The following is a 20664-nucleotide window of genomic DNA, read 5'->3' as shown; positions in this document are numbered from 1 at the left end:
CTGGCCTGATGAAACAGTGGAATGTCCTTCTGAAGACTCAGCTATAGCACCAGCTAGGTGGCAGTACATCAGAGGGCATGGGTAAGATTCTCTACAAGGCTGAATATACTCTGAATCACTGTCCAGTATATGGTGCTGTTTCTCCAATAACTAGGATTCATGAGTCCAGGAATCAAAGGTGGAAATAGGAGTGACTCCACTCATCATTACCCTCAGGGACCCACTAACAAAATTTTTGCTTTCTGTTCTCATGACCCTATGCTCTGGTGGCCTAGGGATCTCATTTCCTATGGGAAGAATGCTCCCACCAGGAGACACAAAAATGATTCCATTGAACTGGAAATTAAAACTGCCACCTGGCCCCTTTGAGCTTCTCATGCCTCTGAATCAATAGGCAAAGAAGTGAATTATAATATTATACTGGGTGAGGTGGCTGATCCTCGCTACAGAGGAGAAATTCAATTGCTACTCCACAATAGGGATAAGAAAGAACATGTTTGAATTCCAAGAGATCCCTTAGTGTGTCACTGAGTATTAACTTACCTTGTGATTATAATCAATGGAAAGCTACAACAGCCCAATCCAGGAAGGACTACTAATTGCTCAGACTCTTCAGGAATGAAGATTTGGGTCATTCTACCAGGTGAAGAACCATGACCAAATAGGGAGCTTGCTGAAGGGAAAAGGAATATAGAGTGGCTAGTGGAAGAAGGTAGCTGTAAGTATAAGCTACAAGTGACCAGTTACAAAAAAAAGAGGATTGTAATGGTTATGAATAGTCCTCCTTGTTTTATTTAGAATGTGAATATGTTTTAAATATATTTATATTTGTATGTATTAAGAAAATGTCTTTGATTTTCACTCTCTCTGATTCTTTTGTCATGTAACTGCAGATGTATTGACTTTATATCATAGTTAAGTATTGTTAATTTTCAATCATAGTATTTCAGTTACAAGACATCAAGGAGAAGAGTGAATTTCAAAGACTTTGCCTCCTTTTCTGGGGAAGGGGTTAGTGCATTTTTAGCGGTATGCAGGATAGTTGTATCATGTTTGGTGAAATTAAGACCTTGTTATTGCCTTTATTTTGAGGTTAAGTATGGCTTAAGGAGATGTGTATGGGTGACAAGTTGACAGAGGTGAACTTGTGATGATTAATTTTATGTGTCAATGTGACTGGGACATAGGGTGCCCAGATACTTGGTTAAACATTATTCTGGTTATGTTTGTGAGGGTGTTTCTGAGTGAGATTAGCATTTGAATTGGTAGACTGAGGAAAGCAGATGGCCAGTGTTTTTAGTCTTCATCCAATCTGTTGGAGGCCTGAATGGAACAAAAGGCAGGGTAAGAGAGAATTTGCTCTCTCTGCCTGACAGTTTGAATTGGGATATCAGTCTTCTCCTACCCTTGGACTGGGACTTATACCATTGGGACTTCTGACTTTCAGGCCTTTGGACTTGGACTAGAACTACACCACCAACTTTCTTCCACCACTTATATCATCAGTTCTCCTAGTCTTGGACCTTCAGACTTGGACTGGAACTATATCATCAGCTTTCCCGGGTCTCTAATTTACAGACCGTAGACCATGGGACTTCTCAGCCTCCATAGTCATGAGAACCAGTTCCTTATAATCTCTCTCTCTCCATATGTGTGTGTGTGTGTGTGTGTGTGTGTGTGTAAGATATAGATAGCTCTCCTATATACACATATATATGTATATATCTCCTATTAGCTCTATGTCTCTGGAGATCTCTGATTAATATGGTTGATCAATTTTTGCATCCATTCAGCAATAAACAAATATTTACTGAAAGTTACTATGTGCCAAGTACTATCAAAATAGATGTGTGTTCTCCTCTATCTGTGTTTTCATTTCTCTTCCGGTGACTTCCTCTCAAGTTCCTGTCCCTGGGGAAGCAGCTTCGGACTCAGATAGATCTTGGTTTTTATTTCTACATCACTACTTACTAGCTTTATAGCCTTGAAGTAGCTCCTTAGGTCCTTTGGGTCTCAATTACATCATCTGTATAATAGGAATAATAATAATAATACAATTTAGTGTTGCTGATAGGATTAAAAGGCATCATGTTGGAAAATTGCCTAGCTCAATGCCTGGCATGTGGGAGGCAGATGACAAATGTTAGTCTCTTACCTTTCTTCCCCTCCCCATAGAAAATTGGGAGACTTCACCAGTCACCATCAGTTTCATTCAAAACTACCTAGTTTCCCTGTATGACTGCCTTACATGTCCTGCCACTTTCAGAATTCAAATGACTTTCCGTCTAAAAATACAGTCTTCATTCGTGTGTTTGCTCACATATGGGCTCAGACGTATTCACACAGAGATGTACATTCTGCTTAATGGCAACTCAGGTGGACAATAGTGAACTCAAACTTCAAAAAAAATTCTGACAAGATGTTGGCAACACAAGACTACATTCTTTACACCATTTATTCAATGGTTCATCTTAAAAGGTGGAAAACCTGATTAGCCATCAAACAATACACTAATTGGAATCTTTGTAGAATTACCCGCCTTTTAACTATGAGGTATGCAGAATGGGCAGGAATAAAAGAAGGGTCTGAAAAGTGTGTGAAAAGGAATAACAGATGGTACTTGAGTGAAATAGAATAGAAAAATCTGAGTAAAGGAAGGAAGAAAACAGAAAAGGAGAGATTGAGCATGCAAAGCTAAAGAGCCCTGGGCGTTTTATCAAGGATAGTTAGTCCTTGGAATGGCTAGCTTCCAACTTCACTAATTACCGTCTGATGGCTAAATCTGGTTGCTATTTTTATTTACCAAGTTGAGACATTTCCACTCTTGCCTTTGGAATGCCATTCTGAGTTGTGGTATCTAAATGAATTCATGCCACACAATCAGTTGAAAGATACTACAAAAACAAAAAAATAGCTGAGTGAAGTGGAAGCTAAAGACAAAACCCACAGATATTTCAATGCTGCTTTTATTAATTCAAGCCAGCACTTGCCAGTGAAGTACTAACTAGAGACCTGGCACATGACCAAAATCTGTCAACTGCTTGGAAGCCTAGGTGCCTATGCACTATGATGCCTGTTCTATTATTCCTGCCACTGGGGTAGCAATTAGACCATGGCAACCAGAATCTGTGTAGGTTAGGGATCCCCCTACACATGAACTTAAGACAAATTTCAAAGTGGGGTGACTCCATGGATTCTTCCTTAATCCGAGTTTTATTTCAGGCGTCAATGGTCCTTGAAAATCTACAGGACATCAAAGTCAATCCAAGCAAAATCTAGAATTTCTACCTGCTTAGCAGATTTCCATGGGTCCCTGTCTCCCTCATAAGATTAGAATCTTCCTATGCCTGGAACTAGACACATCTTAAAGTTTATTTTGTCTGATATAATATAGCCACTCCAGCTCTCTTATGGTTACTATTTGCATAGTGTATTTTTATTCCATCATTTTTCTTTCAACCCACTTGCACCTTTCAAGCTAAAGTCTTCCTCTTTTAGAGGGCATGCAGATCAGCTTTATTGTTTTATCAGTCTGAAAATCTCTGCTTTTTGATTTGGGTGTTTAGATCATTTACCTTTAATGTAATTATTGATATGGCCAGAGTTATATTTGCCATATTGCTGTTTGTTTTCTATATGTCTCCTGTCTCATGTGTTCCTCTGTTCCTTATTTACTGTCTTTTTTTTTTTTTTTGCTAATGCTTGTAATGATGCCAGGTCTTTTGTTTCTGGCAAAAATTCTTTCTTTCTCTGGGATTATTAATAAAATAATACAGTTGGTTTCCATAATAAACAAGGCCAGGCCTCTGAGTGCGGGAAGATGGCGGAACAGGCTACCAAATCCGTGCTGTTTGTGTGTCTGGGTAACATTTGTCAATCACCCATTGCAGAAGCAGTTTTCAGGAAACTTGTAACCGATCAAAACATCTCAGAGAATTGGGTTATTGACAGCGGTGCTGTTTCTGACTGGAACGTGGGCCGGTCCCCAGACCCAAGAGCTGTGAGCTGCCTAAGAAATCATGGCATTCGCACAGCCCATAAAGCAAGACAGATTACCAAAGAAGATTTTGCCACATTTGATTATATACTGTGTATGGATGAAAGCAATCTGAGGGGAATGACTCTGACTTTGAGACGGTGTACCAGCAGTGTGTCAGGTGCTGCAGAGCATTCTTGGAGAAGGCCCACTGAGGCAGGGTCGTGCCCTGCTGCGGCCAGCCTGACTAGACCCCACCCTGAGGTCCTGCATTTCTCAGTCAGTGTGTAATCACGTTCCAGAGCCCAAAGCCCCAGCTCTTTGTTCAGTTGACTCTTACCTTAAAAAGTAATTGTAGATGGAAATCAGTTGTGTTCGGCAGAAGAATCAATAAAAATCTTTGATTCAGACAGTTAAAAACAAAACAAAAAAATAAATAAATAAACAAACAAGGCCAAATATGCTATCATTCTTAGTGATATTATCTTACCCATCTTTCCCCCATCACTCTTTGCTCTTTGCCCCATCACACTTATGCTTGAAGAAGTAGGTAAAGAAGTAATTATTCTCCATGCAGACTATGGAGAATTCTAGTGTGGCATACGTGTATGTGTATAGCAGTTATTGGCTCAGAAGGAGAAGGAGGCCAGTGGGTAATTTTCTTCCTTATTGTCAACTTCAAAGCAAGGGAAAGTATTTGATGACCATCATCCTTTTTTTACTAGAGAAAAATTAAGAAATATAATATTATATTTTTTAAAAGTACAGGGTACTATATTCTTTATGATTTTTAGCATATAATTTCTGGTACTGGTATGATGGCTATTTTAAAATTATTTCTTGTGGTTTTCAAATTATCTACATGTGTATACATCCCCCCTTTTACCATAAATCTTTTCTTGATTTAAAAATTAATATTCACATATATTTAAGCAATTAAAATACTATTTCTCTTATAAAGAATAAATAGACATAATCTTCAGTCTTCTTAATTCATGATTACTTCTGTTTGGTGAACATTACACTTGACATCTGCCTATGAGGATCACATTATTTTTATAGTCAAAGTAAATGAAGGTAAGGCAGTAAATGTTGTGCTATTCTCTGGATGTACAAATTATAAATCTTGATGTATACCATTTATTTTCCAGTGAATATATCCAGATTCTTCCTTAGTAACTCCACTGTATTCTCTTCCTGGATAAGGGGTGAAGAGAGAGAAAAAGCACTTACTTTACAGTAAAGGAGAAAATATAGGGCAGTGAAAATGTGCTCTGCCAAAACTTAGGTAGATGACCTGACAAATAACCTCTTCATAATTCAGTCTGTGTCTTCTGTAACAATAGCTCCTCACTCACCCCACAGCATAGTTTGAGGATGAAATTTTAAATAAGATGACCATGTGTTATTTTTTACTAAAACTTCTTCCTGTATTTTCTTCTAGACCTAATATATTAAATAATTTTATATAATAAACTATAAATTGAATAAAGAAAATAACTATTTTTAAATTTCTTGATTTTTTTATCTCACCTATGTAGTATAATCTATGATTATACTGCAGACTATTTATTATTAAAACATCTCATTAGAAGAAGATATATAGTATTATAGATCCTGTGGTTTTTGTCTCAAGTTCACAAAAAAACTAATCACATTGCTAAATCTTGTACAGGAAACACCACAGACAGACTTAATTTACTTTTTGCTTTTTCCTTTTAGAGCATTAAAGTGAAAACCTGCCAAAGCATCAAAAAAAAAAAAAAAAAAGTTAGAGCTTCAGAAGTCATATTAATTTTGGAAAAAATATACACCCTTAAAAATCAGAGCAATCACATTCTTCTTTGAAAAAGTCATTTTTAAAATTTAACATATAAGACAGGATGCTCACTTACCTTGACGTAAAATACACAGCTGATGCACCAGATAAGATAGAATTATACAAAAATACCAAAGCTCTGACCTTCAATCGGTGTACAGGATATGCCATACATAGGACATTCAAAATGCTTTTTTACTCTCTCAGCTATTTCTAATTATATCAGATTAAATGACTGTTACCTGATTTCTTTACAAAATGGGTTTAAATGAAGCATATAATAAATTACTAGAGTCAACGAAGGTTATGCTTCTTTGTTCTTGAATGCAATCGAAACATTTTCTTCTAATGAGTTTATCCAATTAAAGTCTTGTAGAAATGCACATTCCCTTAAGTTATTCATTTTAGTGAGGCAAATAAAAAATGAGCAATGAAATATAACTTTATATTAGATCAGATAGAACAGTTCATTGGAGTGATGGATGCTTCAGGGCAGTAGTTCTTATATGCAATATTTTTCTTGCTAATAAAATGAATACAATTCTTTACACTGTCCATTAACAATTTTACAATCTCACAGTAGTAATACGCAGTATACCATTCTCCTTACAGGCCAATTTTTCCTAATAAGGAATGCACAGCGTCTCTTGCATCCTGAGTAATGGCAGGCAGTATCAGAAATAAAACAGTAAATGTTGAGTTCTCTTGTATAAAATGGTTCTAGAGTGAGAAGGGTCTGAGATGTTGCTGCATTAAGTGATTGTTTTTACTTGAATCCAAAGTGTATTAAACTCCAGGAAATTAGCCTTGGTTAATCTACACATAAGAATATAGTTTTGCTCTTATTTAATCAACAATTTACTTATGCAAAGTCCATGTGTTAGTATTGTGGGCAGGGTATATGGGGTCTGAGTGGGCTTAGAGTATTTTGAGGAGTAAGGATGTAGACATAAAAGAGAAATAGTTTCATCATCTCCCACTCCCTCACCCCCATTTTTTTTCCTGTCTCTCAAGGTGCAAAATGCTGCAGCAGCATGACAGAAAGATTGTCACCTGGCACTGGTCCTAAGTGCGGTGGTCCCCTTCTGCACAGCTCTTCTGTAGAGGAAAGGGGCAATTATGTTGGCTCACTGCTTCCCACTAATCTCTCTCTAAAAAACAAGGGTGAGGATAAGTAATACAATAGAGAGATTTTTCAAGAGCACAACTGGCTTTCATTGTGGTGTCATTTGGAAGATTTGTTTTTAAAATTTTGTCCCCAATCTAAAGGCACAGATCAAATTGAAATAAAAAGATTTAAACATTGGATCTCAGTCTATTGCAAAAGAGTTCCTACAATTCCATACTTCATCCTTTTTTTCATAAAGGTATTACCTGAAATATGCTAAAGCCAAATGTAATCATAGCTATGAGTGTCACAGGTCCTTAGTTGATTGCCAAGATTTCCATGGTGTGTCAGATAACCAAAGGATCTCTGAGTGTCTGCTCACCAGCAAAGATAACATGCCACCACCCAAGGCCCTGCTATGGGCACAAGGCAGAGAATGGCCTTGCTGAGGAAGCCCCAAATCATCCCCACCATGCAGCTGCGAAGAGAAGCCAACTGGAAGGCAGAAGGAAGAGAGATCCTGCAAATTGGCTCTGGCTCCTACTGCCCAGTCTCATAGCACTGAAATTCTCCAGCCTGTGGGAGGAGGAAAATGCTAGGGAGTCTTGTAAAAAGTTCTAAATTCATTAGCTACTGGGGAAAGCTTTTGCTATACATAAAGTAAAGAGAGAGAAAAAAATACTGATCTCAAAGCAAGGAGTCCAAAGTCAGGAGTGATGAGTCACCCTTACATATTTTTTGGTATGGTAAAATTTCAATCAGAAGCATTCCTGGGTGCCTGATGTAAGGTGCAGATCTTGGGGCATAAGAACAGTAGTGGGTTCAAGGGTTATGCACCGGCCCTTTATAATGGGAAAAGGATCCATTCCCATTAGTTAGTAACTGGACTTCCTGGGTGGAGATGCTGTAGGGGACAACAGGGCTGGGGCTTAAGAGACTCCAGATGCTACTTCACATTTTCCTCAAGGTTAATGGTTAAAGGCTATTACTTTGAATTTCTAAACTTAAGATTAAATTTTAACCTGAGGATCAAAGATGCTGATTTGTTCGTCCGATTACAATGTTACAATTTAACCCTATTTTTCTTATTCCACCTAAGAATGTTGTACAACAGTGCTTCCACTTAGAAACAGCAGCATTTAGCCTTTTGTAATGTGCCTTGGGTTTCCTTTCACTGCAGTTAGCAGAATTAATACCTGGTGGTGGTTTCAGAAATTCTGTGTGAGAATGGTTTAGAATCAGCGTCTGATTGGAAGCCAGAGGACTCACCTGGAAGCTGTTTGCATTTAAAAGCCTGCTATTTAGAATTAAACTGTACATTTTAGTTATAAATATAGCATCCATGTGAGGATTTTAAGGCCCTTCTTTTCATTATTTAGATGATTTCCATGGGTGAGGTTGGCGATTGTTGGGTGCATTTGGAGGGCCATTGAAGAGCTAAATCCTGCTAGCTTCCCCAGGCATAGTTGCTGATAGTGTCCCATAACAGTTTGTAAATGTCTTTAAGATGTTCCAGCTTGGAAGTAGATTCTGCTTTGTCCCTCCTCCATCATATTATGTGAATCCTTTAGAACACCACTGCAGAACAAAACACTGAAATCCTGTATAAATGATTGAGTCACTGAAGCCGGTACTCAGAGCAAAGGCTTTATTAACAGATTTTTCTCCAGTAGTCTTGAAAATCTCCCCTGAGGGAGAAAACTGGCAAAAGGGGGCCTGAGAGTTGTTGGAAGAAATGAAAAGTACATAGGATGCTATTTTGAAGAACTGATTTGTCAGAAGCCACTTTATTTGAACAATAATGTGACTGCACCTGGCACATGAGACAGGCTCTGGGCTTGTTTCTCAATGTTGTGAAAAGCAAGACAGTTCCCGTGGAGTAGATTACAGTGTGTTGGACAAGGACATTCCCCCGTGTGAAGGCACACTCCATGGAGCCAGTGGGGCCACCATTCACAGTGTGCAAGCTGTGGCCTTGGAGAGAACATGGGCAGGGCTTCCCCAGCCTCTACTATACCCCATCTTTACTCCATTGATCACAACAATGGCACTTTTTTCTTTTGGTGCAAATATTTCCATTTTCCAATTGAGCCTAGACTTTGATTTTATAAAAGGAAAAGAGAATATCTATATATGTAAATATCTGCATGTGAGTGTATGTATATATATATATGTATATACGCATTTATAGATAAAATTATTATGGTTGCAGAAGCATCAAATTTTGTAAAAATATCTGTTTACTACAAGCCTCTTTTCAAGCACACTTATGACACAGAAAATATTCGGAGATTAAATTGCCCATGAATCTAGTGCTCAGAGGAAAACAGTTTGACAAATTGGACCAATGAAGTTGAAACTGGATCATAGAAGTTAAAAATATTTACAAAGTATCATCTTTTGTAATGTGCCTCACAGGACTTTGGATTCCTTGGGAAAATGCGACAATTCTTTTGTGGCTGCTGTGTAGGTCTGATTTTCACTGTGAGTCACCCTTTATATTTTCCTTCTTTCAACTCCTTCCTTCTCCTGCAAGTTCATAACATTTTATTAATATCAAAGGAAGGTCATAATTTTAGAAATCAAAATTACAGAATGGGTGCTGTGTAGCATTATGTCTACTGGGCTTGATATAATCAGTACTTTTGGCGTAATTTAGGACGTGATTATACTGTGTGTCATTGGATATGTATATAGACACAACATGTTCTCTATCAGTCTCTATCTATCTATCATCTATCTATCTATCTATCTATCTATCTATCTATCTATCTATCTATCATCTATCTATCTATCTATCATCTTGTAATCTGTCTCAGTGGTGTGCTGAAGTCAGCTCACACTGGTTGGTAAGAGCTGGCAGATAACATTTCCAGGAATTTTGTAAGCTGATTAGGGTCACTTTGATAGTTTGAAAATGGAGAGAAAATATTTGGACCATGGAAATTGGCAAATGATACAAATCAGAGACTTTTTTTTTTCCCCTCCTGGACAGTGTGTTGTTAAATAATTTACCAATATACCGTTGTAGTTTGGTCAGAAAAGAGGGTGCATACATGGTTCGGTTTACAATGGGAGCAATAATCAATTATTTAGAATACCAAAGTTAGAGAAAAAGAAACTTTTTGGCAATTTAGCCAATAAGTTTATAGTCTTAAATATCACCTGTTTTTCTAATTAAATGTTTTAAAAGTAAATGATAGAGTCTAGTACATTTCTTAATCATTAAATATGTTTTATAACATTTGTACAAAGCTATTTTGAAACATCTGTTGACTTTTTTTAATCAAACGCTCTGTACTTGTTTTATAAATAATTGCAGAACTATAAGTTAAACCTAAATATTAACAAAAATGAAACTATATGAAAAGTAGATGAATCAAACTTGTCTTGCAGATATAGTTTTTGTGTTTATTTTCTGGAAACTCTGTTTTTTGGTGTTATTGAGCTATTTTTGTATTCAATTTACATGTGTACATGTGTCTGCACATGCGCATACACACACACAAATATCAACAAATTATAATATCAGAGAAACAGGACTTCTGGTTCATGAAATATTTTACTTAATAGCCAGGAATGACTTATGTTAAAAATTGTGCCAGGCTTATAAATATCTCTTTGATCTGGCCAACAGCTCTTCCTCTCTTTTCTAAAAACTTCAAAGTGCCCTCATTTCTATTTTTTCCCTTTCAGTTAACAATTTAGTTTAAAAGTGCACACTTACGGTTCAGTAAATGGGCTTTGTCTAGTAGTTACAGATGCTGAGTATGAATTTCAATGGATCCGTTAGCTTTACTACTAAGATCTTGCTGAGATCGGAGCGGGGCTTCTGGGCAGGCTGAGCACTGGAGGTGTGCAACATGGTAACTTCAAATAAGAGAAACCCTGAGTTTTACTGGGCAAAGAAAGAACAAGTGGAAGGTATGATTTCTGAACCTGGAGATAGCGAAAATGAAGGAAATTCCAAAAGCGCGTATTTCCGAATAATGACAGGCCAGCAAGAGGACACTAAACCTCTAGAAAGAAGTACTTTCTTCCAGCTACTGATGGCTTTGGCATCCCGCAGGCACGTTCCTTTGGCCTTCAGGATCTTAGATGCAGATGTGGAGAGTCAAGAGGTAGGCTGACTCTCAGTCTTCAGCTAAATTCTTTGGAAATTAGTTTGAAAAAAAATAAATTTATAACATTTAATTTTTATGTGGATTTGCTCCTTTTTGAACAAAGCAGAGCCCAGGAGTTTCTGGATAAATACATGTTCTGGTCTTGTTACAGGTTCTGGTAAATCAGAGGGAGAAATGGAGTTGTCGCAGAAATGTCAGCAAACTTTACAGCAGTAGTTCACACATGCAGCTACTATACATTCATTCATTGCTATTTTCCCAAGAAATGGAGCAACCTAGGAGCTTATGCTACAGTAGATTCCAATGAACCATAATGACTACTTCAAGAACAAAGAAGCACATACAAAGGTGTGATATCTTTCTGTTGGCTTGAGTTTTCAAACCTGAAATTCTTTAAAATACATTTCTGGGATTTTATTTAAATATTGATGCACCACACTTAAAAAGCAGTGACTTCTTGGTAAAATGTAATACTGAAATGGAACATTGTCTTTTCGAAAAAATAAGAAATGTGGTTGGAAATTAAATACCTTTTAAAAAATTAAAAATAAACACACTGTCACAGCTTGGGGGGTTTGAATGAACCCTGTACCAAGGAGTTGAGACAACTCCTTCTTTGGGTCACATACTGGAACGCTTAGCATTCAAAAGCTGCTCAGCAAAGATAATTTCAGCATTTCAGTGGCATCTTTCTCTGCTGTCATATTTCATTCAGAAGCCACTTTAGCATGTCCCCCATATATGGCTTTTCATGACAAATCACTGTGATACCACACAAAACTGCTTTAAGTGTTTTTTCAGTATAAAAGAGTTTTGCATTTAGAGCTCAATATCAAAATTAAGCATGTTCTGTAAAAGCTTAATTTAACCCATTTAATATACTTGTTTTTAAATGAGTCTATCCTGATTTTCCATCCTAGATAAAATTTCACCTCAATTGCAGTACTTTCCAATCACCTTGGGCCGGGGGGAATATTTTTAGGTATAGAACCCAACACAAAGATGCTAAATGTATTCTTCGTGACTTAATTTTCCATCCATATTGTATATGGATTCTACCAAGGGAAAATGTTCTCATTTGAATCGGGAGAAACTATCTTTTTCAGGTAATTCTTTTCTTGGCATTTACGAGTGCTGACTGTCATGCTGAACATGGATATCCAACAGGAATCAAGGGGAAAAACTTAATTTATATTGTTTTGAAAATAGATGTTTCTATGATCATAAAAATCTTTTTATGTAGTCCTTAAATATTTTGGATGGTGATTTAATACATAAACATATTTGTACAGGTTTTTTTTAAAAACACTTCGTAATTTTGCTTACTCAACAAAAATGAGTAATTATGTAAAATATTTTTTGTCATTTTATAAAATATGTCTTTTTGGTATTGTTTTTGGATAATGCATGACCTGTCATTTTCCAAGTAATGAATCCCTGATGGATTACATAGTTATATGACTATGTCATGAATTATACATTTCTTGTCACATATTTGAGGCAAACCTGAGGATAGATTATTGAATAATTGTTATTATTTTCTTTTGTAAGATACTTCATTTCTCCATTTTCTTTTTCAGTGGTCTTTTGAAGAATCCAATCTGTTGAGAAAACACAAAACATAACACAATTAACTATTTTAATTTAGGTAATAAATATTAATCCTTTGGATAGAATTAAATTTAATAATATATTGGCAATGCTGGGCACACAAGTAATATAATTAAGAAATGTTTTCTCATTGACCTATTAATATTCAATGTCAAAAAATGACATTTATTAAATTGCTGTTTCTTTTTTTTTCTTTTTTTTTTTTGAGACAGAGTCTCACTCTGTCACCAGGCTGGAGTGCAGTGGCGTGATCTCCGCTCACTGCAACCTCCACCTCCCGGGTTCAAGTGATTCTCTGGCCTCAGTCTCCTGAGTAGCTGGGACTACAGGCGTGCACCACCATGCCCAGCTAATTTTTGTGTTTTCAGTAGAGATGGGCTTTCACCATGTTGGCCAGGATGGTCTCTATCTCTTGACCTCATGATCTGCTCGCCTCGGCCTCCCAAAGTGCTGGGATTACAGGCATGAGCCACCACGCTGGGCCGCTGTTTCATTTTTAACATTTTCATTGGTTAAATACATCATGACCCCTAGTAAAATATAGTATACATATTGAACTAATTAAAAGTTTCTGGGAAAATATTTTGGGAGGCAAACAAGCTGCAGTTAGCTAGCATTGTCTCTTCTTTGCCATCATCTTTTTTTTTTCAGGGATGTGGCAGAGAAATTCCATCAAATGATCGATGACCATAAGTTGAGGTCATTAGAGATGGTAGGGGATCTGACAGGTATATTATGGCTAGGGCGTTAGGGAGATTTCTGAGTTGTCTGTATTAACTTTAAATTCATCAGGATGTCTGCTTATATAGATTTGATATAAAAAGCCTCTTGAAAACACACTATATCATTTGGAAATAAAAAATGAAGTCATTGACTATAAGAAAAATTTCACATTGTGGTGGATGGTGAGCCATATTTCATTATGCTTTGCAATTCGGGGCATCATAAAATGTTATAAGTGCTGCAATTGTTTCCCATTCTATAGAATAACAAAACTAAGTATGGGGGATAGAAGGGATCTTTGCAATTATCTAATCTAAAATGCTTATTTTTAAAAAAAGAAAATTAAGGGTCATAGATGTTTTTTCAAATTTGTATATATTTTTTAAATTTGAGAGAGGGCTATAATAGATCCAGCAAAGGCAATGAGTTAATTCTTTGAAAGTGTGGTAACTCTATATCATTTTAATCACGAAATTATGGCAAATTATGCCAGGGAACCATGTGTTTATAAAATAACTATTAAACAACTGAGGGCTTAGAGGGGATAAACCCTCAAAAATATGCACTTTTAGGTTGGAAAATTTTTATTCAGGGCTTATGTCTTCTATTATGCCATCATCTAGTTGGTGGTAGATGAAGAAAAGGTGGTGACGGAACAAATACACATGAAAACAGTAAGTTTGTCTTCCCCAAATGCCAGCTCTTCTACATGTCTCAGGCTTTTTTATATGAGCCAACTGTAAAAGTTCCAGATTCACAAACCATTAGGCTTCTTAACTTGTGCCTGCATGTCCTGAGTCAAAAATAAATAGACAAGGCTTTCACAAAAGCAGGTGGTGGATTCTAAGACTTTTTCTCCTTCCCACTCTGCTTTGCTTCTGATCTCTTACAGGTCTTTTTGCTTCTTTACAACACTTCTTGGCTTCTACACATTAAATGTTCTATTTTAAAATAACTTCTGTTGTCTCAGCACTCCACCCAACCAATTAACATGGTTGAGTGTTTCAAGGGAAGTTGAGTGACAAAGAGTGCAGATTAGGAGAAAATAGTTTATAGCTTCAAGATGGACTAGGCCAATCCTAGCCCAAATTTGAAACCAATAGAGTTTGTTTTCAGCCCCAATACTTTCTTTGCAGCACTGGCTTTCCTTTCTTTCTTCCTGTGTTTGTTTCATGATCCCTTGTTCAAAACCCTATGGCAAAAGGTCTGATGAAGTGATCTCTGTCAAAAAAGTAGGTGCTTAATGAATATAACATGGAATATTTGCTGAATGAATAAATTCATACTAATGTATAAAAGACTAAAAAGTGGTGAGGTATTAGTCCCCATCCACACTCACCCAGAACATGTATATCGGATGAAGAATACAGCTTTAGGATTAACAAATAAATCATCAGTTGAGGAACTTCAGGCATCCTTATGACATCAAGTTAGGAGAGAGGAATGTTCTGGGTCTCTCTGGCTCCTCGTGTGCTGATGTCATCCTACTCTATTGGACATGGTGGCCTGGCTGGGCATCTCCCCTGGCATGTGGTACCACATTTCAGGACAAGTTTCTCCACCTATTTAAACCTACGTCCCCTACAAGATTCCTCCCATCAATCATGAAGTGTACTAAGCAGCTACTAACACTTTGTCAAGCTTTAATTTTTGCCATGTGTATGATGAAGACAAAGATATAAAGACTGTGTCTTTTGAAAGTGAATCTCTGCTCTGAGAGAAACTTTTGGCCTGTCTCTTACACAGAGACTCAGACTTGGGAGTTGAAATGAACTCCAAACTGGTGGGAGTCAGGAAAGGCAGGAAGAAGGGATAGTCCTGAGGTGTCTGATCAGATCTAGTTAGAATAAAAAAGATGTCTGGGATAAGAGTAGCTCTTATCCCAGTTCCCTGCACATAGTAAGCATTCGATAAGAGCTAGTTTCTTCCCTTCTACCTTAGAATCACAGTTCTGATTGCTGGGCCTCCCAGTGAAGTGGCTGAACTATGGGGTAAGACAGCCCAAAGTTTGTCAAATGACCTTTTTTTGGGCCTGCAATAATAATAATAATAATAATAATAATAATAATAATAATAATAATAATAACAACAACAATAGGCCGGGTGCGGTGGCTCATGCCTGTAATCCCAGCACTTTGGGAGGCCGAGGCGGGCGGATAACGAGGTCAGGAGATCGAGACCACGGTGAAACCCCGTCTCTACTAAAAATACAAAAAATTAGCCGGGCGTGGTGGTGGGTGCCTGTAGTCCCAGCTACTCGGAGAGGCTGAGGCAGGAGAATGGCGTGAACCCGGGAGGCGGAGCTTGCAGTGAGCCGAGATTGCGCCACTGCACTCCAGCCTGGGCAACAGAGCGAGACTCCGTCTCAAAAAAAATAATAATAATAATAATAACCTAAGAAGCTGTCAGAATGTATCAACACATCATTATCTGGATGAAATAATGAGCTTATTTTTACATTTATGCTTTTTCAGACTACTGACTGAAAAATAGGTGACTGAAGTTTCCTATTTGTTTGTCTGAAATGGAGGTACAAGGCCTGAAAGAACCTATCCAAATACCAGCTCTGGTTTTCCTCTTCTCCTGCCAGTGATGTCCTAAAACCATACAGGTAAGTGCAGTGCTGAGAATAGAAGACTATGCTGAAAAAAATCAACAGTAACACTCTCTATTAGAGGTGCATATAAATGAAGAAACCACTTCCTATATTTCAAGTACAACCTTGACACCAATAAGCCAGGCCTTGGGTACCACAGTGTGGCAAAGCTAGGTATTACAGAGAGAACACTGATCCCTTATAAAGTAGAAGGAAGAACTGGACATTGGATATAGTGGAGAATTTTGTTTGGGGAACTTTGCTAGAGAAAAGCCATGGATTCTATTTACTGAATTAAATGCCACTGACCTACATCTGGCTTTGCTCACCATCTCCTCTGAGACTAAGCCCCTCAAAAGAGGAAGTGAGTCATAGGAGAGTAAGAAAGGATAGGAACAGTTGGTATTTCAGTGGGAGAGAAACTTGATATTTAAATGATTTGATTAAATAATTATGTTGCTCAGGTAATAGAACAATTAATATGTAGCCTCAACCTATATTTTTAACATAATTTAACTAAAAAACAATAGGTAAAATATAGGGGGATATTATGCTAGAATAAATGCCTATTTGATATTTAATTGAAAAAACATTCAACTTTGTATGGGATGTTATTCTCCATTCAACTTATCCCAAAAGCTGTCATCTCAGTTCTACTTAATGTGAAAATTATACAGCTGCTAGGAGTTTTAAAAATCATGTCTATTTCAGCCTAAGCAAAACATTACATAAATATCCAGAGTTACTTGACACAAAATAGGTGGTTACTCACTTTTACCACAGAATTTGAAATAGGAGTCTGTGAAACTTTAAGATCTCCCCTACATCAGCTGATCCCTTATCTTCCACTCAGGCACACAATTTATTACATAAAATGTGCCATGTACATTTAAACATTAAATAATTATTTGATATTTAAGACACATGGAGATATGTGATTAAAACAAGGCTTATTTTAACCTTGAATCTACTGCTTATATATCCTTAAATTGACATAGGAATTCATTTTTTTCTTTTTCTATAAAAGGCAGTTTTCATTGTTCTGTTTATAAAAGAAATACATACTTATTATAAAATTTTAATTGTTACAGACATGTGAAAGTCCCCTATCATCCTAAACTCTAGAAAGATACTTTTGTGAATTTTTGAATATTTCTAACTCAAAATAAGTTTTTTTTCCTTTACAAAAATTGGGTCAAGTCCTGTGCAGTGTTTGAAATACGCATTTTTCTTTTTTCTTTCTCTTAGTCATCATTTCTACGTTTGTTTCATTGCTGTAATAATACTATATTACATAGTCTGAATATATCAGAGCTTATTTCTCCAGTTTGCTGTTGATGATTGAAGTAGAGAGTCAAAGGAATTTTGGTGTTTACCTTCCACAGTGCTAAAATGAGCAGCATTAACAGCAATAATCCAGCAAAAGCACTCAGCAGGATGACCCATAATGGCACTCTGCCTGGTAGCCCGTCTTTAGATATTTGAATAGCAAGCTGAAAATTATTAAACAAGATTGTTAACATAATAAACACCTATTAGAACTCCTGGAACATTGAGTTCTTGCAGGCTACAATTCTCTACCAGTGCATTAATCTCGTTACTCTATAATGAGAAAACATTAGGTTTGCATTAGAAAATGCTCTTCATCTAGCCTAAATCTCTAACTATGTCAAATTTATTATTACCAAAAGGTATTTATAATATTATCCTTCAGAAATTTATACATAAAGACTTAAATGTCAATAGATTGGAATGCTCAAGGGGAGGAGTGAATTTCTGTTTAACTCAGGGAGAACCAAAGTATTGTGTGTGTTAAAGATTAATTAGTACACTACTGTATTGTCATAATAGCATTAGTTTAGATTGGAATGTCGCAGTTTGTTGTCATAAGAACCTGAGAAAGTCTCCTTATTTCATTTCTAGTGTGCTTAATTTTTTGTTTATAGATTGAAAATATAATGCATAAATGTCAAGTGTATGGATAAGTGAATGTTTGCATATATATTCACTCCCAGTGTGCTCTTCATTATACCACAATGTCTCTTCTACTTGACTTATCACTGGGTCCACATGTATAAATCAGGTTTTAACTGAAGCAAAGCTGTAAAATGGACCGCTTTTAGTGTTCCAGCTACTCAAGTTCTCTCAGGGTGGCACTCAAACCTCAATGAAACCTATCTGCTCTGTGTCCCATCCCTGGGGGATTTGAAAAAAATTAATTTAGGGTAGATGTCAATGGCTAGTAATAGTTCAAGCCCTGTATTTGCCTTTAACAGTAACACCTCAATTTCTTTACCTAGAGGGAAGATTAGGGTAGAAAAAGAAACTAACAGGGGAGAGATTTGTATATACATGATACTAATCAAAACCTCTCAAATCACTCCAGGTAGGTGACAGAGCTGGCAAGAATATAGACATATACAGCATCAGATCATTATGACAGTTTCTTAAAACAAAACAAAACAAAACACAGATGGGGTTTCACTGTTTTGCCCAGGCTGATCTCAAACTCCTGGGCTAAAGTGATCCTTCCATCTCAGTCTCCCGAGTAGGCTGGGATGATAGACATGAGCCACTACGGCCAGCAAGGCAGATTTTAAACATATGTAAAACAATTCCCTGAACTTACAGATATGGAAACTGGAATCTAGATAAGATCAGTGACTTTCCTCAGATCACACAATTACAAAATGATCACTTTTAGTAATTTTATCAATATAGATATAATTTTTCCTTTAGGATGAATGTAGAATAAATATTTCCAGGCGAATTTTTAACTAACATTTAGGGGAAATAAAACTCATTATAAAATTTTAACACATAAATTTAGGAATCAAATGTACTTTTCCAATATAAACCATACTCAAATTTTTTAGGTTTTAGTGAAATGTTGGCTATTCTATGCAAGGAACAACTTTGCATTTTGCATTGCTTCTGCTAAGCGCTCTTTATGACATAAGTAAACATATGCATGTATTTTCCTTTTTCTTGAAAAGTGTATACTTATCAGAAGTCATTGATATTGGAATAATTTGACATAAGCAATTTAAAAAGAATATCTGAAAGTTAGGGATCTTCCAAATTGAATTTTATGATTCACATGGTGCTGTTTGTCCACATGGGATATTTAAATTCTCCCATGAGAAGGGGGGAGATCATCCTGAAGTGCCTGCATGTGTAACAAGCACTTATTTTATTTTATTTTTTTAGATACGGGGTCTTACTCCGTCACCTTGGCTTATTAATTTATAAAAAGGACAAGAGTGAAAAACTCAAACCTTTCTATTTTCACTAAGGACTCAAGTCTGAATTTGTATTAGGAAATACCATCTCATTTTTGTTTCAAATTTCTCAATGAAATTCGAAAGAAAACTTTAAAAAATGTACATGTTTTCCTGTACAGTCTAAAGGCACTTTTTATAAAGAAGTTTTTTTTTGAGGCTGCTCTTCAGATGTCAGCTGCATTTTATAATGTCAGCTTTTAAGGAGGAAAGTTACAACTGCATCATTTGCTATCAAAGTAAAAGTAAAAACATCCATTTACCGTGATAGTTATACGTGATAAAGTCAAATGTGGCATGTGAATTGTAAATATCATGATTTTCCCAGTTTCTTACAAGGAAGAATAAGACTAAAATCACATTTGAAGCTAATGAAGTATAATTTGAAGCAAATAGTGTCTGTCACTTACTGAGAGCAATACCAGTCACTGCTTAAGGGACTATCAACAATTATAAAACATTATGTCACAAAATTCAGAGTGAAATGCATAATGTTTTCAAAACTCATGTAGCACTTACCTCTCTTTTTTGATTGCTGCTACTTAAAACCAGAGATGTATTTTCACTCTGAAGTTCTCCCCTTATAGTAAGATTTAAGCTGGAAAAATATGACTGAAAAGCAAATAGGATTTGTTCTTGATATATGATGGTAATCAAAATGAGAGCTAGTCATGTTTAAGTAGGACATTTATAAAAGCTAAGATTTTTCTGAGAGATTAAAAATTCCAGTTTTGTTAACTTCCAAATGGAACTGGTAGTATCAAATAATAACCATGCACTCATCCTCCCTCATTTGCCCCTGAAAATCCTTACTTAGATCCTTGTTATGGAATGAAAAAAAATTTTTAAATATTTTCTATTGATTTATCACTAGAAAAAACAAACCTCAAACTCTGCCTATCTTTAATGTAGCAAGACATGAAACAGCTACATTCTGGTGATGAAGTTTATCTAGGCCCTTATTTAGGATTAAAAATGAAATTGATGATCTGGGGGGACAAGATGGCTAACTAGACACAGCCATCTCTCCCACTAAGAGATCCCAAATTATCAAGTAGATAATATAATCTGGGCAGATCTGATCTCTAGGGAGAAAACACCGAGAGTGTGTGGAGAGGCAACACAGATGCTAAGTCTGAAGAGGGAGAAGCTGGGAACCCTGCGTAGGGTACCTGAATGCTTGGGCTACTTCCTGGCCCTAAATGGCTCCTGGAGAAGGGGTGAGGGAGGGGACTGAGGGACAGCTGACTCTTGCCACAGACATCTGGGATCTAAGCTACAGAGTACCCAACATCTCCAATGGATGTATGAGCTGGCAGGTGGATTTTCCCAGGGAGTAGGTAGAGACAGGGCTTCAGCTAGCATGGAGCCCAGGAGTTTTGTGAGCAGAGCACAGACATAGATGCCCATCCCCTTGGACTCCCCA

General features: G+C 36.7%; 1 protein-coding gene and 1 pseudogene across 1 annotated transcript in view; one reads left to right on the top strand and one right to left on the bottom strand.

Moving 5' to 3' along the window:
- The first annotated feature begins 3820 nt into the window (after positions 1-3820).
- Positions 3821-4288, top strand: LOC116462545 (low molecular weight phosphotyrosine protein phosphatase-like; annotated as a pseudogene).
- Positions 4289-8537: 4249 nt separating this feature from the next.
- Positions 8538-20664, bottom strand: part of ITGA1 (integrin subunit alpha 1) — a 170613-nt gene continuing 158486 nt past the window's right edge. Inside the window, exons 27-29 of the mRNA XM_032144683.2 lie at positions 19758-19850; positions 17334-17450; positions 8538-12628 (exon numbers count right to left, since the gene is read on the bottom strand). Coding sequence (XP_032000574.1) covers positions 12584-12628; positions 17334-17450; positions 19758-19850 — 255 coding nt within the window. The 3' untranslated portion in view covers positions 8538-12583. The remainder of the gene's footprint in view (positions 12629-17333; positions 17451-19757; positions 19851-20664) is intronic.

This window comes from Hylobates moloch, unplaced genomic scaffold (assembly GCF_009828535.3).
Source record: "Hylobates moloch isolate HMO894 unplaced genomic scaffold, HMol_V3 SCAFFOLD_23, whole genome shotgun sequence".
In the NCBI taxonomy this organism is placed as follows: domain Eukaryota; kingdom Metazoa; phylum Chordata; class Mammalia; order Primates; family Hylobatidae; genus Hylobates; species Hylobates moloch.
The sequence above is the reverse complement of the archived record's forward strand: the minus strand, read 5'-3'. Positions and strand labels throughout refer to the sequence as shown.